General features: G+C 35.1%; 1 protein-coding gene across 1 annotated transcript in view; it reads left to right on the top strand.

The window, feature by feature from the left end:
• The window catches only part of ADGRL3 (adhesion G protein-coupled receptor L3), an 866,124-nt gene that overhangs the window by 556,824 nt on the left and 281,338 nt on the right, over positions 1-27,962 (top strand). The window contains exon 9 of the mRNA XM_038556190.1: positions 21,265-21,345. Within this exon, the coding sequence (XP_038412118.1) occupies positions 21,265-21,345 (81 nt within the window). The remainder of the gene's footprint in view (positions 1-21,264; positions 21,346-27,962) is intronic.

Consider the following 27,962-nt stretch of genomic DNA (forward strand, 5'->3'; position numbering starts at 1 on the left):
AGATGTCCTTTACTAATGTATTCAAAACAGGAAGGGAATTTCTGCTTGTAATACATTCTGAAAAGACCAAATTTGTTGGTTTTTAAACCAATTATTCTAAAAAGAGAACACCTGTCTCTTCTTAAGTAATGACTGTGATGTTTTCCCACGAATTCAGTTTAAGAGATAATACTAATCTGAATAGCCATGATTCATTTCTGGTTGTCTATTTCTCCCAATTTGCAGCAAATAAAAGCTTCCTGTTATTGAGGTTCCTGGAAAGGAAAGAGAAGTGATTGTTCACTTTGCCTGTGAAGATATTCTTAGTGAAGAGGAGCTCAAATATACTTCACGATGATTGATTGACTTAAAGAATAGGGTAGCAGAGTTGTAAGAGGCACTTGCTCATTTGTAAGTCGCAGAGCCCAAATGAGGTAAACGTTAGGTGATGGCTCCTTCAATTTTCTGTCATGTTTGCTTGTGAACTAATGACCATTTTGAGCATAGATCTTAACTGCAAATTATTCTAAGAAAGTCACTGATTGCTGTTGCTTTCACAATTACTTCCACATAAATAACTTCTTATCTCTTAAACTCTTTTCATGTCTAAGCAGCTCAAAAAATTCCCATGCATTTTACACGAATAGCTTTATGTCAGGACAGTGAAGAGAAATTGAAGAGTTATTCATTGGGTTTTTCTGTGTATCAAATAGAAACAATGTTAATGATTTTCTTAAAAAATGAAAATAAAATCAGTTTGAGCTCACCGTAGATTTAAAAAAAAGAACAGATCAAGGATAACTAGAGAATGACTTCTGATCAGAATTCTTGAGTTTAATCCCTTTAGTTCATATGTGACCTTGAGGAAATAATTTGAACTCCTTTATTTTTAACTATGGTTAGAGGGTACATATATTATGCAAATTTTGAAAATAAAATACATAAAATGAGTCACTTGTCCAGTTTATCAGCTACCCTCTTCAAAGGAATACTTTCAACCAGTCATAGGAACTTCCATTGTTTCTTGGAAGTATGTCAGATTCAGAGAGAAACCCAAAGAAACTACTATGTTTTGAAAAAATGATTTTTTTTTTCCATTTCACCTCCCGAAACAATTATTCTGCAACCATGTTGGAAAATACAAACATAATCAGATCCTGCTTGCATCTCAAATCTCATATCCCAGTGCTTACTCCTAGCAGTTTGCACCCCAAACTGTTGCACAATGAACTGCTGTGGTCTCTGTGCTGTTTCAACTCAAATGAACACCCCACAGGCTGCTACATTGATGCTGCCTCTCATCACTCTGGAGGCAAACTCCTCTGGCCTTTGAAGGGCCCTTGGGTGGGTCAGTTGGTTAAACATCTGGCCCTGGGTTTTGGTTCAGTTCCTGATCTCAGGGTCCTGGACTCCAGCTCTGTATTGGGCTCTGTGCTGAGTGTGGAGCCTGTTTCAGATTCTCTTTCTCTCTCTCTCCACAACCCCCCCTCCCCCCACCGCCCACACCCCCATCCTCAGGAAGTATGCCTGCATGCTCTCTCTCTCAAAAAAAAAAAAAAAAAAAAAAAAAGATTGCAATGATGATTGTACCATTTATCATCCAAGTTGGGACACTTGAGAAGAAAAGGGGGAGCTACCAAGCAGGAAGTCTGAATGAGGTGTCAGGAGGATCATATGGTCACATTACCTCACAGCCATCTGGAGCCTTGTCTCTTCTGTGATGATTTCTCCCAAAACAGAGATGCTTGTTTCCTATTTTTGTTGCTGTTGTACCTCTTATGGCACTTAACACATTGTAAATGTACTCTCTGGATACTTGCCTGTTTCTCCCATTAGAAGGGATCTTTTAAGGCAGATTCTTATGCCATAATCATTCTGAATCCTCATCCCTCATCGTACTTTCTTCACAGTCTTTTCTACCCCAATGTATTTGGACTTCCTCCTCTCATCAGCGTCTGCACCTCATTACCAGAATAATTCTTGGTGTAGGGATGGACAGGCTTTTCTCCCTGGATTGAAGATAAAGAGATCAAAACAGAAACTGAGGTCAGAGTTCTTAACGAAATTTGAAAGTGTTCCCGAAGGTGATTCTGAGGAAGATGAAGCTAAATAATCATTGGCTTAGCAAATTATATGCATTTAATAAATATCTGTTGATGAATTCATAAAAGAGATACCTATTCTAATAAAATAAAAAAAATAAAAAAGAGATACCTATTCTAATAAAATCACTTGTGACCAAAAAAAAAACATAAAAAATTAAAAAAATAATCAATTGTGACAAAAAAAAGTTTACTTTTTTTTTTACTTTTACTAATTTCTCTTTCACCTCAGTTTTTTCCCTACTAAATCCAAATGTCTCTTTTTCTTTTGTATTTGTAGTTGTATTTAGTATTGTTGTTAAGTTAGCCGTGTTAGTTTAGTTTCATTGTGGTTTAGTTTTATCATGTTCATTATTTGCCACATATGATTTTAAATTTCTCCTTAGAATAGTTTAAAATTAATGGGTCTCATTCTAACAAATAGTAACAGATTTCTAAAGCAAAACAGAAAAAAAAAAGAGCAGTTTTTGCCCTTTCTACATTTCGGGGTTTATAATTAAAGAATATGATTTTGTGGCAGGGTTGTTTTCTTTTTTTCTTCAGAATTTTTAAAGTTCATTATTTGCAGCTTTGACTTTTGTTTTTTCTTCTCTTAAGCTGGCTTTGCCTTTGCTTCTCAAACACAATACCCCTTTGCTTCTCCAAAGAATTAAAGAGATTTCTCAGAAGCCTTTGCCCTTTTTTTTTTTTTTTAACATACCCAATTCAAATGAAATTTGGGGATGCATTTCTTCTTTCAGTTCTCTGATAGCTTTGCATCCACAGAGAAGTTGAGCGATGTAAATTTATAACGTGAGAAAATCAGAGTTTGGGTTAAACCTCTGGTATCTAAGAAGGATATTCAGACTTTATGACACATGGTGACTAATATTTCAAAAAATTATTTTAGATGAATATGGAAATTAAGTAGCCTTCAAAAGGGTATTTCTAAATCAAAGTCCTTAGTATTAAATTGAGGGATTCTACTTTCCATGAGATTGCCACAGATTTGAGGCAGAGTATATGGGGAAAACAAACATAATTTAAACTGAGGCTTCATTTCCTCATTGGTTAAACAGGAATAACAATAGCAACTACCTCAGATTTATTGTGAGGATAAATGAGATTATAAAATACATAATAGAATTTAGCAGAGTTAAATATTCAACAGACACCATCAACATTATCATTGTCTTCATTTTCATATTACCTTAAAACAGTTTATCTTTCCATAAACCAATTGATAAACCAAGAATAAGTTTCCATGTTTAACCAAATGTTCATGCTGGTAAAAAAAAAGAAAACCCGTAAATACATGTTCCTTTTTAGATTAAATTTGACTACTGTGTACATGAATTCTCAATTCTTAACAGATGAATTAATCTTCTTTTTCATGTTCAGCTTGCATGTCAGGAGCTGTATCGTTATTAGTTGAATAATGAATGTGCTGTCATTCTTGTTAGCTATTTTATTTTGATGCCTACCTCTTGTGGACTTCTTTGTGATTTCAGAGAAGTCACTGGATCACCCCTGTAGATTAATATAGGAAAAGGCATAGTCTTCTACTACATTTGGCAAGTGCAAGGGTTAATTAAGATGATCAAACTATGCATAGAATATGTATCTCAATCTTTATTATTCATATTCTGTTTCATTTCCACCTTTGTACCTTATGGATAAAATCTGGAGCATGCATTTTCTGAAGTAGCTAACCCCCACTCTCTCGTCTTGTGTTGTGCTGATTAATAATAAAAGAGCAACAGGGACAGTCAGCAATTACTAAGCTTAAAAATTTCCCAGAGCTAAAATCATACCAAATCACATTGGGAATTTCTGTCATTTCTGAATCCTGTAGTACCTGACTTCCCCTTATGATAACACTGAGGGAACAATAGGTACACACAAAACATCACCTGCAATACTTGATATGTGTGTGTGTGTGTTTATGGAGATCTTTGATGGAGGACTCACTCTCATTAAATGCAGCCACATGAAACAAAATGGTATAAACTATTTTTGCCAAAGAATTCCTGGCAAAGGTAACATTGTACATCTCCTCTGCTTTATTTGGCATATTTCTTTATCCAGAGAAGGGACCCTGTTGAAAGGTTCTTTCTGGAAAGTCTGGATAGCTCAGTGGTTGAGCCTCCAGCTCAGGGCATGATCCCAGGGTCCTGGAAACAAGTCCTGCATCAGGCTCCCCGCAGGGAGCCTGCTTCTCCCTCTGCCCATGTCTCTGCCCCTCCGTCTCTCATGAATAAATAACATCTAAAGAAGAAGAAGAGGAAGAAGAGGAAGAGGAAGAAAGAAGAAGAAGAAGAAGAAGAAGAAGAAGAAGAAGAAGAAGAAGAAGAAGAAGAGAAAAGAGAAAAAAGAAAGAAAGCAAAGAACAGAAAGAAAGAAGAAAGAAAGAAAGAAAGAAAACAAGAAAAGGTTCTTTCTGATGCGTTTAGAAAAATCAGGTATTTCCACATGAGCAGTTAAAGGTGACTTAAGGAGATGTACTTTCTTACTGTCCTGGTGAAGGTTTAGAATGTTAGTAGCAAGACAGTAACTACAATTATGCCAAATCATCTGCTTAGATATATTTCATACATTGGCTCCTTTAGTATTCACAGTAATTCAAAGGCAGGGATTAGCAAACTTTTTCTGTTAAGGCTTAGATAGTAAATATGATAGATTTTGCTGATTATGCCCAATCTCTAGTGCTGCTGCCACTACTGATTAATCTTCCTCCTCCTTCTCCTCTATGTCTTCCTTTTCTCCTCCATCTACTTACTCTTCTTCTTCTAACTTTTTAAAACTTGGAAAACAATTTTAGAACACAGATCATACAAAATCTGGCATGGGGAAAATTTGGCCTATGGACCATAGTTGACTTTACCCTGCTTGGTGACCTATCTTGTCACGATTCCTGTGTTACAGATGGAGAAATGGATTTCCAGGAGGCTAACCAGTCTGCTCAGTGTTCCTCAGTTAAAGACCGTGGTTTTGGGATGCCTGGGTGGCTCAGTGGTTGAGCGTCTGCTCCTGGGTCTGGGAATCGAGTCCCACATCGGGCTCCCTGTGGGAGGCGGCTTCTCCCTCTGTCCTCTCTCTCTCTCTTTCTCTCTCTTTCTCTCTCGTGAATAAATAAATAAATCTTAAAAAAAAAAAAAAAAAGACACTGCTTTGATCCTCAGCTAGGAATATCCTCTCCAAATACCATCTCCTAATCACCAACCTAAAAAGCCCTATGTACAAAGAGATTTGATTGGCTGTGCTGGTATTGTCCTGTTTGTCTCAGAGGAAGAAAGTATGAGATAGTTATGATATAAACAAGGAGAATACAGTTTGACATTTAGGTGCATATGTGGCAGGCAGTCTGATTCATATATATGGCTTTAAAAAAAAAAAAAACTTACTACAATCCTTTGAAATAGGATTGCTATTGCTTGTATTTTACAGTGGAAGAAACTGATGCTAAAAGATTAATATGACTAAGGCTACTGAGTCTGTAAGTGATGTAACTGCAATGAGGACACACAGGTCTTGTGTCTCCAAAACCTGTATTCTTAACCATGACACGACACTCCTTTACCACCAATGCCCGTACTATATGACTTTGATTAGGGTTACTGAAACCTATGTCATCTCAGCCTTGTAAGGTCCGACAAAGACCAACGTTCTTAACCACTTAGTAACAGTGAGCAAAGGAATGAAACAGAAACAGGCTGCGTGTATATGTGTGTGTATAGATACACATATAGATAAATAATATCTTAAAATCAATCAAATTCAATACATAAAATAAATATTTTCACTTCTGACAATTTTTGGTTTTTATAGATAACTGTAATATAAATGCTTAGTACCTCTAATTTTTTTAAAGATTTTATTTATTATCTATGAGAGACACAGAAAGAGAGGGGCAGAGACACAGGCAGAGAGAGAAGCAGGCTCCATGCAGGGACTCAATCCCAGAACTCCAGGATCACACCCTGGGCCTAAGGGGGTGCTCAACCACTGAGCCATGAAGATGTCCCTAGTACCTCTAAATTATGCTAATAGTGCTTCCAACTCTTTGAGTATAAAGCTAACTTTTTCACATTCCTGTGATTAAGACTGCAAACATAAAAGTAGGATAAATCTGTCAAAAATGAACAATTTTCACAAAGAGTTCAGATTTTTCAGCCTGACAGCATTTTAGCACACAGAGGGGAGTTGTCAAAATTTCACTACAGGCAGTTTCATTCTATACAATGATATATTTTAGAGTTTATGGAAAAGAATTAGGTGGTAAATTTTACTGTCGTCCTCCTAAGAGAATATCCGTATCCTTTTATTTCTCTATGTGCCATTCTGGTCTTATTATGCTTGGGTCACTGTTATCCCATGTTTGTAAGCCTTTCCGTTCAATACTTTTGTGTGCAGTTTTCTGAATTCAAGTATTTTGGGGGCATATTGGTCCCAATCAACTAACTGACCGTGCTAGGGTCCTGCTGAACTATCTTGAGAGATTTTTCTCCCAAATCTCATGGATTGATAAAAAACAAGAAGAGATTTTGACCTAATTGTGGGGAAAACAAGTGTCTCCCTGTCTCTTTTCTTTAAAAAACAGTTAATTTCACAAACCTTATATATATTCTTGTAAAAAAGCTCCTCTGATTCTTCATTATCTTGCCTCATTGTATCATTATGCATGTAAGAAATTTGAGCACTGAATCTATAATGAATATATTTGAATTTTTCTACTCTTCTCCGAAGTAACTTGAGGTACATTTAATTTACTGACCGGTATCCAAAGGTCTCATTCTAATTATTTGTAAATTTGCCTTCTCTAAGTTTTACTGACTTCAGAGCTAAGAAGAAAAGTGCCTGATGGGCATCATTTGAGAGTAACACATGATGAGTAGCTTTTACTCTGAGATCTGTATCATCATACTTCTCCATTTATAACCTGTATTCAGTCAAATCCAGGCTGCTCCTACTTTTCATAATTTGGACTCTCTTGGGAGTAGGAGCTGTAGAGGAGGTGTTACCATTTTGTTGCTAACCATCCATGAACTTTGTCTCAGGTACCCTTAACATGATTTAGCATTCCTCTTTTTGAGTTAGTGTTACTGATGTTTTCTGATCTATCAGCAGGGAGGACAGGAAAATTTAACATTTTATGTTTTTCTTGGCATGCTGGGATAATCTTTGAAGCCGAACTTTAAAAACATAAACACAGCAGGCCAGTTTCCTGGCTCTGTACTCTAGGGAACAAAACTCTTTGTTGTAAATACCCTGGTCTATATTTTTCCTCTTGCTGTTTGCTTCTATGGTTCTAGAAGCAAATTTTCACCTGCTAGTTTTCCTTTGAAGTAATTTTAATATCACTTTTCAGGCACCATAATCCTTTCTCCTGAACCCAGAAAGCAAATCTTTCCTTTACTAGCATCAACTATTTTCAATTCTGTTAAATACAGATAAATAATTGAAATGTGGTGTCAGTTTATCCAGGTTTTTCAGTTTATCATAATGACATCATTGTCATATACAAAAAAACTATTTTATTGGGGAAAAATCAATAAAAGTACTTTAGTAGATGTTTGGTAGAATAGATATTAACTCTTTTTTTAAATGCTTGATAATAGAGTATTTCTTAAAATACCTACTGTACATAGATTAACTGAACTATATTTGGGGAATTGTGCCTCCTTTGGTTAAGACCTTTTCAAAAACCCCATGAACGTTTTCTGTTAGAAATGAACAGGCTGAGAGAGTTAACGTAGTTATCAAATTTGTAACATTTCTCAATTAAGCAAAATTAGTTGCACTGTGAATTTTTCTCCAGTTTTGAAAGAAATTTCCCTAGAGCATTACTGTTCGCCTTGCTTTTGATTTAAAGTATAGCAACTTTAATAGTCGTCTTATTTCCTTTCATGTCATGAATGTGACCAGAAATGCACTGGGTTCTTACAATGTCTAAGGCATTTGAGTGAGTCCTAGGATGACTGAGAAGATGTAGTACAATTTGTACTTCAGATGCCTTCAATCTTCATAGAATCTTTTTCTTTTTTTTTTTTTAAGAGTTTTTAATCTATTTATTTTTAGAAAGAAACAAAGAGAACATAAGCAGGGAGAAGAGAAGAGGGAGAGAAACAGAGAGAAAATCTCAAGCAGACTCCACACTGAGTGCAGATCCCAACTCAGGGATGGATCTGAGGACCCTGGTATCATGACCGGAACCTAAATCGAAAGCTGGTCGGTCACTTGACCAACTGAGCCACCTAGGTGCCATCCCCCTCATAGAGTTTTATATATGAATTGTCCTCTATAAAGTCTTCATTAAATGTGTACATTATGATTACTCTTCCACTTAAGCAAATTAGAAAAGTGAAAGGATGTTTCAGTCCCATTACTTATAAATTTATAGCAAATGTTAAAGCAAGTTTAAGAAACCATAGAATAGGGACACCTGGGTGGCTCCAGTGGTTACACATCTGCCTTTGGGTCAGGGGTGATCCTGGGATTCTGGGATTGAGTCCCGCATCAGGCTCCCCACAGAGAGCCTGCTTCTCCCTCTGCCTGTGTCTCTGCCTCTCTCTCTCTCTCTCTCTCTCTCTCTCTGTGTCTCATGAATAAATAAATAAAATCTTTAAAATAACCCTAGAATAATTTGATAGTAGCCAAGGTGTTTGTGCATATATGTATGAATAAAATATAAGTGTACACACATACTTGCCATTTACATTTTTCCATGTAGTACACAATTTCTGGAGAACGCACACTTTTAACCATCATATACATTTCATAACAGAGAAAATGTGTCTAAACCCTATTTTACTCTTTCTGTTTCCCTGGAATTTGATACCTAGGCTGCATATTAGAAAAGATTAACTAATTGGTATCTTCTTTTGATATTGTTTTGGTAGGTGAATTGAATTATAAGTAAAAATATAGATTTAAGAAATTCATATGGCCTTTATTTTTTTTTTCGTTTAAATGCTGTCAATTTTTAAAAAAATATTTTATTTATTCATTCATGACAGACAAAGAGAGAGAGAGGCAGAGACATAGGCAGAGGGAGAAGCAAGCTCCATGCAGGGAGTCTGATGTGGGACTCGATCCCAGGACTCCAGGATTACGCCCTGGGCCGAAGGCAGGTGCTAAACCACTGAGCCACCCAGGGATCCCCTTCATATGGCCTTTAATGTAATTCTTACCGTAAGTAAAATACCAAAGAAAAGACATCTATTTTTTTTCTCTCTCTTCAAAAGCACTTTGTAATATGGTGAATCATATTTCCAAATATTACAAGAGAATTAGGAGAGTAAACATACCAAATCACTTTAGTCTTACTCATTCCCCACATCCTCCTTGGGCTCATTCCTCTGCCAGCCTTTCCTGAGTCACCGAACAAGATTTTACTTCCCAGTTATCAAGGTTACTTTAGTCTTCCTTATAGACCAAAAATAATAAGTACTTATTGAATATCTATTCTGAGTCACACAGATATTTATCAGGTTCTCATAGTAAATGTATGACCTAGATAATTTCAAAATAGTGGATTGACTCTAAATCTTATTTTAGACAATACTTTATCTTCCTATTTTGCAGCATTCCTAGCCTGATTTTGTTAGCCCAGCAAGGCTCTACACTTTCTATACTTTTTACTGTAAAACTAAAAAGATGAATAAAAGAGGAGGAGGAGGGATGAATGGGTGAAACAGAGCATTTTTAGCACAGTGAAAACACTCCATATGATACCATATTGATGGACATATGTTATTATTCATTTGTTCAAACCCACTGGATGTACACCCTCAAAATGAACTCTAATGTAAGCTATGGACATTGCGTGATTATGACCTGTCGATGTAGGTTCATCAGTATAACAAATGTATCCATCTCTTTTTTTTAAGATTTTATTTATTTATTCATGAGAGACACAGAGAGAGGCAGAGAAATAGGCAGAAGGAGAAGCAGGCTCCCTGCAGGGAGCCCGATGTGGGACTTGATCCCAGAACTCTGAGATCACACTCTGGGCTGAAGGCAGACGCTCAACCACTGAGCCACTCAGGCATCCCCAAATGTATCCATCTTAAGGGGGTTGCTGATGATGGCTCTGTGTACAGGGACCTGGGATATATGCGAAATTACTGTGCCTTCTTCTTAATTTTGCTGTGAATTTTAAACTGCTGTAAAAAAAAAAAAATCTTAATTAAAAAAAAAGGAAAAAGAGACAGTGTAGGATAGAGGAAAGAGCAAGAGCCCATGACTAAGACTCGTATGACTATTATCTATGTCTGCCTCTGCCCTTAAACAGAGGGTGACCTTAGGTCTGTCCTCTATCTTATCTGGGCCTCTTTCTTCCTCTGTAAATTACAGCAGTTGGGCTAGATAATTTCTAAAGAAGCCATTCTATCACTTTGATTTTTTGTTTTGTCTGATTAACCATCATCTCATTATATACAGTTGTGTTTTATGCTTATCACTTAGTCACAGTCATCAAGTTACTATATTGCCTTATGAAATGTTCCATTTCTGATTAAAAGAATGTCGTGTCCTCTGTGCCATTGGTGCATTCTTAATAATGCAGTGTAGGAATCTAGATTCATTAGAAAATTGTGGTAAACAATTCAATCTCTAAAATACCTTTTAAAGAAGGCCTTTCAAAATGCAAAATATGAGTGTGCTTTAATAGGGCAGCAATTCAAATAAATAAGTATATATGCAATCATGTGTGTGTGTTTGTGTGCGTGTGTGTTATAAAAATATAGAACACCTCCAGAAAGATATACAAAGTCCTGGAAAGAGATTTTTGCCTGTGGAAAGTCACCAGGTAGCTTAAATGCTTTCATTTTGTCCCAGTTGAATTTGAATCACGTATATGTAATATCTATTCAAATAATTAGTACATTCAATAATAGGATTATTCTAGAATTAAATACTAGTTCTTAAGTTGTACATTTGGGCAAATTGCCACAAACTTTGAAGCTTAAACATAATGCAGATTTATCAGTCTAGAACAAAAGCTTAACACAGCTCTTGCCAGTTCTTTCTGTAGACTCTGGGAAGGATCCTTGTCTGTTTAAAAGTTCTAGAAGCAACATTTGTTGGACCAAAGCATCCCTTTGTTCTGGTCCACATCCTCTATCTTCTAAACCACCCATGGCTTGACTTGGCTTTCTTGCATTGTATCACTCTTAATCCTCTGCCTTCCTTTTCTACTTTTAAGAACTCACATAGTTAGCTAGGATAATGTCTCATCTCAACCTTAATCATATCTGCAAAATCTTATCTGCCATATAAGATAGCATAGCCATAGATTCTGAGGATTAGGAAGTGGACATCTTTGGGGAACCGTATGTCTACCCAACACAAGCTGTAAGCAACATATCTGAGATGACTTTAATTCAGATACTCAGAATTAAATTAGAATTGTTCTGGCAATGAAACTAGCTTAGGATCAAACAGCCTTTTGTATGTCCTTCATTAATTAACCAACTGGAATTATTGATCCCCGAGTTCATGCTAATATCATGGTTCTGCTGATTTGGTTTGCTTATGTTACTCAAAATCTGACTTTTCCAATCTAGCTTGTCACAGCTCCCCACCCTAAACACTCACACCCTCAATTTCATAGACCTGAATATTAAGTGCTTGGATAATGAAAGAGTTTCTTCTTTCTCTACAATATGCAAACATGAGCTCAGTACACTGGTGATAAAAATAGGAAAGGTGATGTGCGTGTATTTTGGCTGGAAGAGGGTTGAAGTATACTTCGATTTTTTTTTTTTTCCAGCTTTTGGAAATCACAGTGATTCAAAGAGATCTGTATTGTTAAGCCCTAACTGTTTTTTAAGGCATCGATTTAAAAGGGAAAAAAAGTCAGGAGAGGGCTAATAACCTACCCTCCTGTTAAGTAGAATGTTAAGCTTTGCTCATCGTCTGAGGAAAGTAATTTTGTAATCATGATTATTTTGTGAGTTAGTGCTTTAGTAATATAAACACTTAATTTTAGGTAGTCTGAAAATAGGGAACTAAAAATTTCTAATGTTTCAGAAATTATAGTATATTTGCTTTCTTTCTCCACCCCCGTGGGTGTATTTATAGGAGGTGAAGGCAGTGAACTATATAGTAAGAACAAGGTCTCTGGATTTGAAACCTGATTCCCACACACAGTATTGTGTAACCTTTGAAAATGCATTTAATCTTACTGAGCTTTAGATTTCACATTTTTAAAATAGGAAACGATATTTACCTCACATGGTGCTTCTTAGTATTAGGCTCTTAAAAAATCACCATTTTTATTAACAGGCTCTTTGGTTTTTTAATGTATTCATTCCTGCTTATTTTTGGGTGGTTATAAAAAAAAAAAAACTAGAAATTCAGGGAAGTTAAATACCCTGATTCCTTTTTCTTTTTCTTTATTTAGTTTATTGTAATGCTTGCTACTATAGGTTTTTGAGACTTCAGGAATAAGTTTTGAAGTAGTGCTTCTAGAACTCAATGTTTGTTATTTAACTACCAAATCATTTTTTCACACTTGTGAAAGTGAGAAATGTATTTGCGTGGTTTTATAAAATACATTCCCCTTTATATCTGTGAGCACCTGAAATTTGTTTTAAGTTTAAAGCATTCCTCCAGTCCAACGTAATTTCAATGCTAGGACCAATGGGAGGCTAATAGGATTGTTTTGCAGGCTAACAGAATTCATTTGTTTCAGACTTGTTGATTTCTTCCAGACAGTTGCTTAACTGAATTTGACATTAAATTGATTTTTCATAACATAGCCTCTTTAGGTATCATAACAATATTACACTTAGTTTTTAAAAGCCCTCATTATTTACTGATACATAAATAGCGTACAAGTGAAATTATATTGTGTCCAGGATTTGCCTCAAAACCTTCTGAGGGCAGCCCCGGTGGCTCAGTGGTTTAGCGCCGCCTTCAGCCCAGGGTGTGATTCTGAAGACCCAGGATCGAGTCCCACATCAGGCTCCCTGCATGGAGCCTGCTTCTCCCTCTGCCTGTGACTCTGCCTCTCTCTTTCTCTCTCTCTCTCCCTCTCTCTCTCTCTCTCTATCTGCCTCTCATGAATAAATAAATAAATTCTTTTTTTAAAAAAAAAGCCTTCTGGGATGAGGAAGAGGAGACTGAAGGAGAGAGATGGGACAATATAGGACAGTGTACGCCGTGCCTTGGTCATTGTTAAAGCTGAGTAATAGGCATATACATTATTTTTTCTTTTCTTTGGGGGTGGTACATCTTTTTTTATTTTTTTATTTTATTTTTTTTTTTAGATTTACCTATTTGAGAGAGAGAGAGAGAGCAAATGAATGGGAGGGGAGGTGGAGAGAGAGAAGGAGAGAGAATCTCCAGCAGACTCCACACTGGGCTCTCAGCCTGACACAGGGATCAATCTCAAAACCCGAAATCGTGACCTGAGCCAAAACCAAGAGTCCACACTTAACCGACTGGGCCACACAGATGCCCCTTGTGGGGTACAGTTCTGAAATTTTTGTTATTTTTTAATCATCTTTTTTTTTTTTTTTTTTTGCCCTGCCTTCCTTCCTCCTGTGATTCCCTGTCTCCCAGCCCCTCTAAGTTTTATGATCTGTAAGCATCCACTCGTTATGTTCCTTCTGCTTCCCTACACCTACTGTTGGCTTTCACTCGAGTACCACTTGTATTCTCCGGGCAGTGTTCTTCCCTCACTTCATTTACCTCAGTGAGATGCTATTGTCTCATCTCTGTCAAAGTACGTATCATACTACACTATGGTTGTTTAATCCTGCATCTAAACTGCAGTCTCTTTGTGGGGTGAGCATCTTATCTTGTTTATGTGGTATTGTTAAGATTGGCCACTAAAGGGATTGAGTACTGAAAAATTATCCGCTGAATGAAATGCCCACATATACAAACAAACAAGAAAGTTACTTTTGCTTCAAATCACTCCATCTGTTTCCTGTGCGGAAGTAATATCCACTGGGGAGAAGGCCATCAGTGACCTTGGTGCCTCCATCAATGACTTTATATCCTCAATAAGTCAAGCATGTAGTTGCTTCTTTGCTACCTCATATTTTACTAAATTCACTGAAAATAAGTATGAGTAATAAGATGAAGGGGGAAAAGGAAGCCAGAACGAAAAGATAAGTATCAAATTGGCACCTTTACAGCTCTTTTCTTTGATGATTACTTTTGATTGGTGTTTACATCTTTACCTAAAAGCTGATTTTATAAATGCCAGATGGTTATAGTCAGACTGGGACTTGAAGACAAAACAGAAAGCTGTTTAATGCTAGGCACACCCAATTTTCCATCAGCACAAACAACATATTGACCTCTGATATTTTTTTTATCAGTAGCTGAGATTATTTTCAACAAGAAATTAAACTTTATTTTTTGTTCCTTTGAGAAAGGAGGCTTAGCTACTCTCAGAGTATTTGAAAAACTTAGGAAAATTCCATCTGCCATTCTTTTTTTTTTTTTTTTCATCTGCCATTCTTAAATGTAGTTTCATATAGGTTCCCACATTCCACATGAAATCACTATTGTAGTAGGACAGAGAGGTTCAGAGATGCAACTTGCTGTCATCCTAAAGGTTGTAAAAGGAAAATGATAAAACTATTTAGAACCCCAGGAGCAAAATGGTGAGATCTGTTTTATTGTTTTTAAGGAGGAGAAATGTCATACCCCTAGAGGAAATAATCAAGATCAACAGTTGAAAGTTTAAAGCAAACAAACAAAAGAAAGGCATGAAATCTGCCTAGAGGGCCATAAACCATTAAACTTGTTTACAGCACTATATAGAAAATGAGAGAAATTTGAGTTGAAAGATGATGTAACTGGAGAAACCAATGGGGACTTTATGGTAGTAAATGTGTTTTTGCTTTAGGAAGAAAGCTGTATTCGTTTCCCAATTATCTCCATATTTGATTTATGCCTTCTTTTATTCATTGGTCATTGGTGACGGTATTAATATATCTATGAACATGTGTAAAATATGAAATAAATGCATGAGGATAAAGCATCTAATATAGCACATTGTGTTCTTTCATTCTTAATTATTAAAATTAGATTTGGACCCTTATCTGTACTTTCATCTTTTTATAGTTTCCTGTCAAAGTCCGATATTATCTCTTGTCCTTTCTTGAATTCTTCAAATGCTGTTTGTGGAAATTACATTGCTTTCCCTGATCATCTTGTTTAAAATTGTAACCTGCCTCCTCTACTCCAGATCCCCTTTAGAAACCTGTTCTAATTTGTTTCCATTGCCCTTTTCATCTTGTTCATGCAATATTATTGATGTATTGATTTTGTTAATCGCTTACTGTCTGTCTGCCCTTACATTGGGTTGTGCATTATCATTTATTTTGTTGTGTGATATATGCCAAGTATCTAGAAACATATTATGTATTAGGTACTCAACTAATAGTGGTTGATGAATTAATGAATTAAATAATGAACTTGCAATAATAATAACAATAATAGTCAAAAATTATAAATATTTTACTATGTACCAAGTACATAATACTACACATGCATAAGTTTATTTAACCGTCAATAGACCCCTATGAGGTAAGTGTTACTATAATCCCCATTATACAAATGAGGAAATTGAAGCATGTAGAAGTTAAACAACTTGATAGTTGCTGGCTAATTAGTTATATGGCTAATGGTTATAGGGTTATAAAGTGGCAGAGTCCAGATATCAACATAGGTAGTTCTGTTTCTAAGGCATAATCTGATCTTTCCTGTTAGGCCAAACTGCCTTTAGTTTGTAGACCCTATCTTATGGAGGGAAAATATATATATTTCATAAATAAATAGTTCTCAAGCTTTTTACCCTTTCAACACACCTGAAAGATTATGCTCCACGCACTTTGACAACAATGGCCTACAACAGAAGGCTTCAGAAGAGAGAATAGAATGAGAGTGTGTTTATTTTTCTGCAGGCTGGGTGTAAAGCATCTCCTTTCTTACTGTCTTCTGATATCAGACTTGACAACTAGCACCTTGATTTGACTTTTGAAATTCACCGATTTCTCAACATGTACTTCCTCATTCTAAAATGTGGGTTTGGGATGATAAGCTATCACATGCCTTTCTCCCTCCAAAATCTGTGGTTCTAAAAATGTAATTCTGTGAATGCTGTGTTCTCTTGTGCAAGTAAAGGATTGACAATAGAAAGAAAAAAAAAAAAACATTTTTCTTGTATCTAATGCTAGTCCAGTCTTTCCTATATTTGGCCTTTAACAGAAAATGTGCAGGATTCCTCAATAAAATACAAATTAGATGAAAGTTGAAAAGAGATAGAAGATAAAAGAAAATAATGACTTTTCTAGAATCCATAACAGTCTTTGGGTTTTTGCTGTAGTGCTGGGTTTTGTTGACCACCACCCTTAAAATTTCTATACATCTTTGGCATACCTGGCACTAGATAGGCCACACATTTTCATTTTAGAATGTGAACTTCTCTTTTTTGGGGGGAGGGGAATCATTGTTCTTGCAATGTGGATGAACTATACAACTTCTAGACCCAAATCCTATTTCATCTTTCTATATCCACTTGGAGAAATTGGTCCCTTTCCAGGTTTTAACAATTGTCTTAGTATTTCTTTTTTTTTTTTTTGTCTTAGTATTTCAATCAGATCTGCCTCAACTACACTACTACCTTTAAAAAAATAAATAAGTAAATAAAATGAAAAAAACCTGAAACACATTTCCATGGTATCGGAAGCCTCATGAACTACAAATGAAAAGTAAAAGGGTATAGCCTTTTTGGAAATCAGGCTTCTAAAATTTACACATAGATTTACTATATGATCCACCAATTCCACTCCTGGGCATATATATTCAAGAAAAATGCAAACATGTCCACACAAAAATTTGTGCCCAGGGGTTCATAACAGCATTATTCATAATAATGGAAAAGTGGGAATGATCCCAAACGTCCATGAACTGATGAATGATTAAATAAAATGTAGTATGTCTCTGCAGTGGAGTATTATTTGACGACAAAAAGAAATGAAGTGCTGATTTATGCTACCACATGGGTGAACCTTGAAAAACTATATTCAATGAACAAAGCTGATCACAAAAGACCACATATTTGAGTAGTTCGTTTATAAGTAATGTCCAGAACAGCCAGATATCTAGAGATAGAGAGTAAAATAAGTGGTTGCCAACGACAGGGATGAGTTGGGAGGAAATGAGTGACTGATAATAGGCTTGAGATTTCTTTTTGTAGCAGTGAACATGGTTTCAACTTGATTGTGGTGGTGGTTGCACAACTCTGTGAATATAAGGAAAACCACTGTATACTTTAAATGGGTGAATTGCTTGGTATGTGAATTATATATCAATATAGATTTGTCGCATAAAGGTACATATATACGCACATATGTGTATACTTATATATGTGCACATACACATATCTGTGACATCTTCATACATTTCTATCATTTCACCTAGACCAGAAATGAATGAAATCTCATAAGCTACTCAGCTGTTTCTCTACTGCTTTTATTTTCCATGACTCCTTAGCAGTAAATCATGAAGCTTTCTCTCTCTCTCTCTCTCTCTCTCTCTCTCTCTCTCCCCCTCCCCCCCCCTTTTAATTCTTTTATAAAGCCTATCATTCAGTATTGTTTATTCCTTTGGTAAATGCTTTGTAGAAAATTTAGGTAAAATAACCAGTAAATAACATCACCAGGAAACTCTGTCCTTTAAATTGCATGTCCTATAAAATCAGTTTTTTATTTTTTACTTTAAATTCTACAGCACAAAATAATTAAATGAAAGACTATAGATGAATCTTAGCCTGGGAATATATTTCCTGTAAGAGATAAAGATCACAGGAAATAACTAAACGTTAGTGTCAGTCAGTGTATCTAGCTCTGAGCTAAGAGAGTCAAAGTCAGTAACTAATAATTCTGACAATAGCCATGAAAAAAGTTCAACGAAAATTATCAAAAAAACTTACAAATTTCATTTAAATGGGGAAAATAGAATACTTAAACAATGAAATATTCTTATAACCAAAATATAAACAATTTCAAAACTTTATTTATTCCAGCTTTATTTAATGGCAAATCAAACTAGTGGATATCCATTTAAAAGAAAATGAAGACAAAATATTTTAAATGTTTATCCTCCAAATTAATTTAAAGAATTAATGCAATTCTAATGAAAATCTCAGTATGATTTTTTGGCTTTAAAATCCAGGGGACAAAAGGAAATGAAATTTGGGAGAAATAAATAAACAAATCTGTATCTTTTTAATTTGAAAAAGTAAAGAAAAATTGGAGCAGCACATTTCACACTTGGATATATAATGCTTCTGCTGTAAGGACCAGGAATGTCTAGTGTAAGATAAATAAAAATACATTCTGTATTTGCCATGCTTTTTATCTTCCTAAGCTCTTTTTGAACTGATCACATTTTTGGTTGAATATTATTATTCACTGTAATGTCTAGGAGGATTTTTAATTCTTAATGGGGTAGGTGGATATTTGATAGTCACTGTTTTTTTTTTTTTTTCCAAACTGTCCATGTTCTATAATGCTCTCCCTGATGAACAACAATTTTCTCCCTGAGATTCACTAACCATAGATTAGAATTAGGCTTTATTACTTCTTTTTTCTGTGTGTGTGTGTGGTCTATGTGTGTGTATCACTGATCATCTAACTGAAGCAGAATTTCTTTTAATGTATTTGATTAATGTGGTTAATCAACAGCAGCCTCCGTGATTTCTAGTTTTTATTCTGTAGAGATCTCAATCACCAAACTGAAATCTATCACTGCATTTCTGCTATTTCTCCAAGACTTAGAGAGACTGTCAGTTCCAGCCACAGTAGCTCTCTCTCCCAGCCACATCTTACCCTCCAGCTTGCTGAAGTTCACATTGGAGACAGAATGGACATTATGGCAAACCGAGTTCAGGACTTGACTGTCAATATCCTCACCCCATCCTGCTGCCTCTTTGATATCTCTGTTCCCCCTTAGGGACATACACACTGTGATCTTGTGCTACCTAAAGTATCCCTGTTGAGCACTCTTGAAGTTATGTGGTTTTCCCAAGAACAGAGGCAAATGTGACATTTAAAAGGTCTTTTTACTTCAAACCGAATGTAGGGGTGACAGTTCCACAAGCAGTTACTTGTCAGAGTTTAATCACTGAAATCTATACAGTTTTTTCCCAGGTTTAGTATACGGAGACCTTCTTTGAGAAAAATACCTGACATACTTGAAAACCCTTCAGATTTAGAGTCAAAATGCCCCTGGCCTTGCTCTTTATGAGCTGCATGTACTTGAGCAAGGTATTCAGTCTCCTCTGCTTGTTTCTCTGATTTAAAAATATGAATATATTGGCATAGTACCTCCTTCTAAATACCCACAGTGACATGGTTGCATACATGGAGATGATGTGCATATGAATGCCTGATAATTATTATATGTGGTAAAAGTCGTGTTCCTGGATTAGACATGAAATCAATATTATTTTATATGCTGAAATTATTCTGAACCAATACAAAGTAAAAGATTTTCATGGTCAAGAAAGTTTCAAACCAATTCATTTGTAATGACAGGACCTTAAAAGTAAAAAAAAAAAAAAAATGATTTTGCAATCGAGTATGCTACATAGGTAAACACTAGGCATTTTCATAATTAAGATAATCTAAAGTTTTTAATAAGCTGTATTACACATGGACTGCTACAAGTGCACAATCATGATCTTACTCCTTTTAGAATAGTGCTTTAGTATTCCATTGAAACATGGCCAGTGAATGCACAATATTCTTAGTTACCATTATGAGGGGCTCTGTATATTACAACGTCTCCACTGTGTCTGCTGTTAGCTAGAAAAATGCTGGGAGCAACAGCAGCTACTATCAACAGGGAGCCATATTAATTATTTGAAATGTGCCTCATAAGAGGAATCAGCAGAGTTTATTACAAGTCGAATATTACTTGAAACGGGAAGGTTACTCTAACTGTTATCATAATCTATGTATCATTAACTTTCCTTGTTTAGGAAAAGAGATTAACAACCCTGTAAATTGCTATAGTAAATGTGTAAAATATAACTGCATATTCCCATCATAGAAAGAAATTGGTGGGTCCTCTGCTTCTACCCAAACCTTTTTTTTTTTTTTTCCCAGAAATAGTTCTACAAAGTAGCTTTAGAAATTGAACTGACTGCGATTATGCTTTCTTGCCTCAAAATTCTAATTGCTTACTGGATCATCAGTATACAAAGTATAGCTACTTTGAACATTAGAAATTTTGTTGTTGTTGTTTCTAGGTAGCTATTTTTTCAGTCAGCATCTTGGCCTTCAAATTAGCACCTTCACTGGAAAAACAAAGTATGTTACAAATAGTATGTGAGCCGCAGAATGTTTTGCAAAGAAATAGAAAATGAATTCATCTACCTACTTTTTATATCATGGCTAGTGATTATTTTTTCATAAAATATACTAAGCAGGAAGGAGTAGTATTCTATTCAGATAATAGACAAAAATCATAAAAAAATTAAAAAAATAATCAGAGTTATAAAGTTATCTAAGTAAGTGCTACCAAGTGTTGTTCGATATGATGCCAGTGTGCGGACTGTATAATACTGGCCTCCAAAGAAGTAAGTGCATGAACTGAGAAGATGTGTTTAGAAACATCGCAAATTGATAGAGTACTTGTCTGTTTAATCCACCAATAAAAATGTGGACTTAATATTGTTTATATCTTTTTTCTTTCATTTAATTTTTCTTCTAGATCATTTCATTGTATTTTTAAAAATGTCATTCCACAACAAATGAGTATTTTAATAATAAAAAATAGGTAGTTTCGGGGGGGATCCCTGGGTGGCGCAGCGGTTTGGCGCCTGCCTTTGGCCAGGGCGTGATCCTGGAGACCTGGGATCGAGTCCCACGTCGGGCTCCCGGTGCATGGAGCCTGCTTCTCCCTCTGCCTGTGTCTCTGCCTCTCTCTCTCTCTCTCTCTCTCTGTGACTATCATAAATTAAAAAAAAAAAAAATAGGTAATTTCAGAGAGACCGATTTAATTGGTCGATGTTGGGATGATGCATAATGCTCCTGTGTTTGAATAGGTCTGTCTACATGGTATAATGACAATGAATTCAGTGTGAAGAAAGAGAATAGGAGATCATAAAAACAAAGAATTGTACAAAGATGTAACTGCAATGTCTGCTTAACATTTGTTTTTGGGTCCACAGGGCAGGCACATCATGGACAGGTGTCTTACATCTCTCCGCCAATTCACCTTGACTCTGAGCTAGAAAGACCCCCTGTTAGAGGTGAGTTGTTTATTATTAATTATTATTATTATTTTTATTAGTATTTAAAGAAAAAAACTCTATTCATTATTTTTCATGAAGACAATTAATTAAATTACAGATAGTTGTAAATATGTATTTTACACTGTAGGGCCTGTTCAAAAAGTGGGGAAGTAGGAAAGGTGTATAAGGAGTCTGATAACAATGCAACCCTCTCGGGTCCCCTCCCTCCTTGGGGGCTTTCTACTATCATGTCACTGTCCCTTGCTTTGCTGCCTACCACTCTATCAAGTCTCCCTCTTTGAAGTGGCATGACCAAGAACCCCGGGCACCAATGAAGAAAAAAATTTTGTAAGACTAACCCTAAATAAAAGGAACCCATTCACCCTTGTTTAGGGGTCACCGCTTTGAAAGCTATTCTCCACGATCTCCTTATTTGCTGCAAATACAGGTTACTTTGTGTGGGGAAAAAAAAAGAAATCTGATAACAGAAAGAGGAAGTCTTATTCATAAACTAAACTATGAAATACTGTTCTGAGAAATATTTGTGAAACAAAATGAGAAATGGGGATACATAGTGATTTAACTTGTGGAAGACTTGTTGAAAACCAACTTAGATTCAGAGATTACCAGATAACCATTACCTTTTTTATTGGAATTTTCTTCTTCTACTTTATTTTTTTAAATAAATTAAGATACTTTAAGCTAAGTCATATTGACAGATTTAGTTCCTTGCAAAGTGATATTTTATATTTTATTTTGTAAAGTCATTTTAGTAGTACTACAACCATTTAGTTTTAAAAATATATAAATTAAAATTATGTATTTTAAATGGATACCATCTGTTTAAAGATTTTTTTAAATAACTCATCATACAAAAAATTAATAGTACTATTTATTTTTCCATAATCTAAATATAGAATTTGTCTTTCTGCTTTTTTGTCTTTCTGCTTTTAAATACTTATTATTTTCCAAATGTATTATAATATTCAAAGCTCATATGATATAGACATTTTTAAAATTTTTATAATTACCAAGTATTCTAAGGTTATTTTTTTTAAGATTTAGATGATGCAGGATATTTTCTTACACCTTCAACAGTATTAATCACTTGATACAATAGAAGTCACTAGATCTGCCCCAAATAAGCATGTTTTCTATATGTGCTGTTTCCTCTGCCAAGAACCTCTTACCTTTTCTACCCAATGAGTTTCTGCCAATGCTAGAAGGTTCAGCTTTATCTTTGGTTCCTCTGTAAAGGCGTCCCTGTCTAGGCACTATGGAGAAAGGAGGTGCATGTGTCTGTTCTCCAAATCCCTTGTGCTTGCCTCAGTTATTACATTTAAGACATTGTATCTTATTTTTCAACATACATATTTCCCTCTCTCCTCCAGCTGTTGGTCTATACTTGGCATATAGTAGGAACTCATACAATGATTTCTGTTTAAGTAACAGAAAGTGAAGGGGACAGCCTGTGTTCTGAGGGATGCAGTCTCCTTGTTCAAGAAGACAAGGAAGCAGGGGTGATAATGGAATTCATGAAATGGAAGCAGAATGAACCAAAGCACGGATCTGTAAAAGTTGTGACATTTTTAAGGAAATGTGCTGGGTGCGCAGTAAAATGGGAGCAGTTCTAGAGGAACACACTGAAGAGATGTAATGAGATGGAGAAGGATTCCATTCACATGGAGAGTTTGTATTTTATCCTGGGGGAAAAAGGTCATGAAATATTTTTAATTATTAAAAATTGTTTTTCTAGGGACTCTTGAGTGGCACAGTTGGTGAAGGGACAAACTCTTGATTTTGGCTCAGGTCCTGATCTCAGGATTATCAAATTGAGCCCCATGTTGCACTCCACACTCGGCACTGAGTCTGATTAAGTTTCTCTCTCCCTCTCCCGCTCCTCGTACCCCCTGCACTCTCTCTCTTAAATAAATAATAATTTTTAAAAAATTGTTTTTCTAAATTAGTGAGGTTTTGTATTATAACATGATATATTATAATATTATAACATTAACATTATAATATAATATTAACATTATAATGTGATTTCTTGATATGGGAAAAAACATCTCTAAAGTTAGTACAGATGAGGAGAGATTAACAGAGGGAAGCTGTTTCAGTAGTCCAGATAAAAGGTGACTGGGAAATTACTTAGAAGCATGTCCACTACAATGACAGGGCTGAGAAATATTTTTGAAACTATTTTGTTTGTTTATTTGTTTGTTTGTTTGTTCATTGGTCGTGTGTGAGCATGGGGGAGGCAGAGGGAGAAGGAGAATCTCAGGCAGATACCACATTGAGCTCATGAGCCCAACCTAGGGCTTGATCACATAACCATGAGCCATCCATGACCTGAGCCAAAATCAAGAGCCAGGCCCTCAACCCACCGAGCCACCTGGGCCTGAGAAATATTTTGAAGAGACATGACATTTGACTGAACAGATACAGGGAGAAATGCTTCTAAGGTTTCTGTATCAATCAACTGCTTGGATGCTTACGACATAATCTCTCATGAGGAATAGAAGATTTTTAAATTAATGCATTATTTTAGACATGTTAATCCTTCGTAGAATATTGTTCCTACCAAAGATGGAGACCTGTTGATGCATGTTGGCAACTTTAATATAATTCATTTCTTCCGACATGATCTCAGTCTGATTTGGGAAGAGTACGGTAGGGACATGGGTAGGGTAGTGTAAAAATATGCTTCAATATTTAGTGCCTTAAACAAGAAACATTATTAATATTAGTTGAGTTGGTGTGTGTGTGTGTGTGTGTGTGTGTGTGTGTTGACTTGGCTGAAGTTATATGTTTAGTAGGTAGCAAGCTGGTGGGTTCTATAGGGGAGGAAACTCATTCAGGTGCTGGGGAGTCACATTACTGTCATCTGGGATGATGGTTCTATGGCTCTCGTTATCGAGTAGTCTAGCACAGGCTCATTCCCATTGTGGCAGGATTCCTAACAATAGGTTGACAAGTCCCAAACTTCAAATACTTTACAAGACTCTGCTTGTGTCACGTTTGCCAAAGCAAATCACATAGCCAACCCCAACTTAAAAAGGGAGAAAATGACTCTATCTCTTGATTGAGGAGCCACCGTGGATACAGAGAAGAGGGGAATTGGGGTCATTTCAAACTACCATAGCAAGGCAGAAAAGGGTAAAATGAAGTGAGACAAAATTTGACTGATAATATGAAGGGATTTAGAGCCAATTAACTTAAACTTGAGAGTTACAGGCTAGACTTTTTTTTTTTTTTATCATTAGTTTCCTCAACTACTATGCAGAAGATCAGAAATAAGAACTTCACAAAGTCTTTGTGAAGATTAGGGATAATACATAATAGAATCTGGCATCTGGTAGGCCATAGATAAAAATGCAGCCAGCCCTATACACTTCTAGGTTCGCTTCTGTGACATATGGAAGGAAATTAGATGTTGAAGCCAGGCAGATCTGTACGACCTTAGGCTGCTTCTGTCTGTTATCTGTAAACAAGGATAATAATGTTACCCCAGCAAGTTTATTAAGATAATTAAATAAAATAGTAAGTGTCAAGTTCCTGGAAAATACTTGACATAAAGTAGATCCTGAAGGGTCAGAAAGTAGGTAGGCATTATTAAAAGCACCACCATATCTAAATAAATAAATAAATAAATAAATAAATAAATAAATAAATAATAAAATAAAATAAAATAAAATAAAATAAAATAAAATAAAATAAAATAAAATAAAATAAAATAAAATAAAAATAAAAACACCACTATAAAATGGCATCATCTTGGTCAAAATAGTGATGGTATTGACCTGGTAAAGAATGAGTTACTAGTTACTAGAATCCAGCAGCCATCTCTGCTTGACATCCACCTCAAATTGCACTCTCTACCTTAGAATGATTCTCTTGATAACTTCTAGTTCTTATAGCAGTCTTCTACATACATTGACCCAGGGCCCTTTTGCTCTGTGTTGAATGCAATTGTAGTTACAAGTTACTAGCTCATGTACCACAATTCCGCAACATTCAGAGAACACTTACAAAGGTAAATAAAGAGGTTTGTGAAAATCACTATAACGTTGGAAAAAAAATCTTTTACTTTTTTTTCCTTAAAACTCTCTAATATTTTATTTAAAAACAAATGTTGGAAATGGGATAGAATTGGCATAATAATACCATTACTTACATTTTTTATTGCACTTTCTTTTTTTTTGTCCCCTCAAGTTCTGTACTACCTATGAGTTATTTTGATTTTAATCCACATGCCACTATTCTCCCTCCTTTAAATTGTCTTGACTTCTTTCACAACTCTATCATTTTTTTAGGGAAAAAATTATGACATGGATGAATTTGTTTGTCATATGTTTCTTCTTTGGTATTGTGCATTTTAATTCTGACCAACATGATCTTAGTAACCATGTGGAAAATGTAGCAGTTTACCAAATAGCCTTGAATAAAATGTTGTAATCTGTATTTCAAAGTAGCAGCAATTTATAAATTTTATGGAGCTTACCCACTGATGAGTAAATTTGAGAAATTCTGTTCTTAAATCTAATGTGATCATACATGGCATTTGGTTACATAATTTATGCCTGTGATGGCTTTATATGCATTCTTCAATTTACAGATTTTATTATGGAATAGGGGTTGTAAATTCCAGTAGTTTACTAGTGCATTAATGTCACAATACATTACAAGGTAATTAACCAGAGCTGCCACTATAAATAGAAAAATAGTCACAGCCCTCACTATAAACTACTTAATAAAAATAAGATCCTGAATCAGCATTCACCATTATAGTAATTTTTTTGCCATACGTCTCATCAATCAGGACTTTAAAAAATAGTCTCATCCAGAAGCAACTATTATTTTTAAACCTTTCATTATTAAAACAAGTTTGTTATAATTTCTTAGTTAATTTAATGGGATTGATTATATATTTCTGTATGCAAATATGTTTCCACATGCTTTTTGAGACATATTTCCCCATTTTTTATATGTATAATTGGAAATGAAAAAACTACTTTGGTATTTTATAGCAGATTTGTAAATAAGCACATTGGATTTCTTAGCAAGACTCATTAAGAGCTGCAGTTCTGAAGGTCATTTGTCCTCACAAACTATACTGTCTCCCTGACCTTATTATTATGCCCCACTAACAACTTACATGGAAAACCTCTTACCCCAGAATTATGTCTCTATTACAGGCAGATTGACTCAATGAAGGTGGTGGTTTGGGTGGGAATTTGTGTAGGAAGCTGAATCAGTATCCTAAGCAGAGGTATATATTATTAGAGAATCAAATATATCAATTGGGGCATGCCTTTGAATTGAACTTTATCGTTTGTTTTTGATGTTGTTTTGCTTCATTGCTTTTCTGTATAATTTTGTGATAGACTTAGCAGTTATGGAACCCAACCTAGGAATTCTTTCGTAACAATCACTAGCAATGCAAGTTAGATAAATTCCTGTCAATAACCAAGAAAAAACATTCTCTTCTGAAAAATTCCCTCCATTTATATTAACAAGAATGATATTTAGAATGATCTACTGTATAAAAAGTTTAGACAGTTACTGATACTATCCACCTTCCAATATAGTAAACCACTAGTAATATGCTGGCAAAAATGGTTTGTATTTATTTTATATAATCTTTCTTTAGGTAAGGTCTTATATCTAATTAGAAGTCTAATGCTACATACTAAATTATGCATTTGCTAATTTGTTGATGGTTACAATGTATACTTCTAACAAAAAGCTAAAATATTGGGCACATTTGAAAATTACATCTATTTTTTTTCAGGGTTTTTTATTTTGTTGTTTGCTACAATAAACTGAGTAATATAAATATGGTTCAATTGGCACATAATCAATGAACTAGAATAATGCCAGGCATTAAGTTTCGTGCAAATTGAATTACATTCAGCAAATCCACATTGAAAATATTTTTTAAAGTTTAAAATAAACAGATGGTCCTGCCTGGTACATCTATATTAAAAATAGGCTATAGCCAAAGATTTAGCATCACAAATTAGAGACATTAGCACACGATACTATCTAGTGGAATGTAAAAACATTTGAAATTGATTAAAATAAAATAAGAACAAGACATCTGGCATTCTTATTGAGGAGTCTCCAGGCCTATTTTTTAGTATCTTATGGTGGTATTTTTCTAACTTGTCCTGTTAGCAGACATTTTATGGTAGATTATAACTTCCTAGTTTTATCCACCCTTAACCCAAGGGAATAAAAATGAAACTTGCGTATAACAGATTGCTTTGACCATGTTAAATAATCATGCTTTTCCTATACTTGTAAACAGCAAACATATTTTTACTGTTTAAAGTGTGCTGTGAACACCTACAAGATAGAGCTGGTTGATATTAATGATAAATATCATCCCCATTTATTAAGTATGTCTTTTGTGTCAGACACAGGAAAAAAGTATTTTATATGCATTGTCTCATTTAGTTTTACAAGGATCTTATCACTTTTTCGTTTAGACTTACTGGTCATCATCACTGTATTTCCAGCATCAAGCATACTATATAGTCATCCTTGAAATTGGGTTGGATTTAATCAGAGTTAAATTATAGACTTAATGGTAAAATACTATTTTTATTCAGTATTGTTAGGAATACATA

This window comes from Canis lupus, chromosome 13 (assembly GCF_011100685.1).
Source record: "Canis lupus familiaris isolate Mischka breed German Shepherd chromosome 13, alternate assembly UU_Cfam_GSD_1.0, whole genome shotgun sequence".
Classification (NCBI taxonomy): Eukaryota; Metazoa; Chordata; class Mammalia; order Carnivora; family Canidae; genus Canis; species Canis lupus.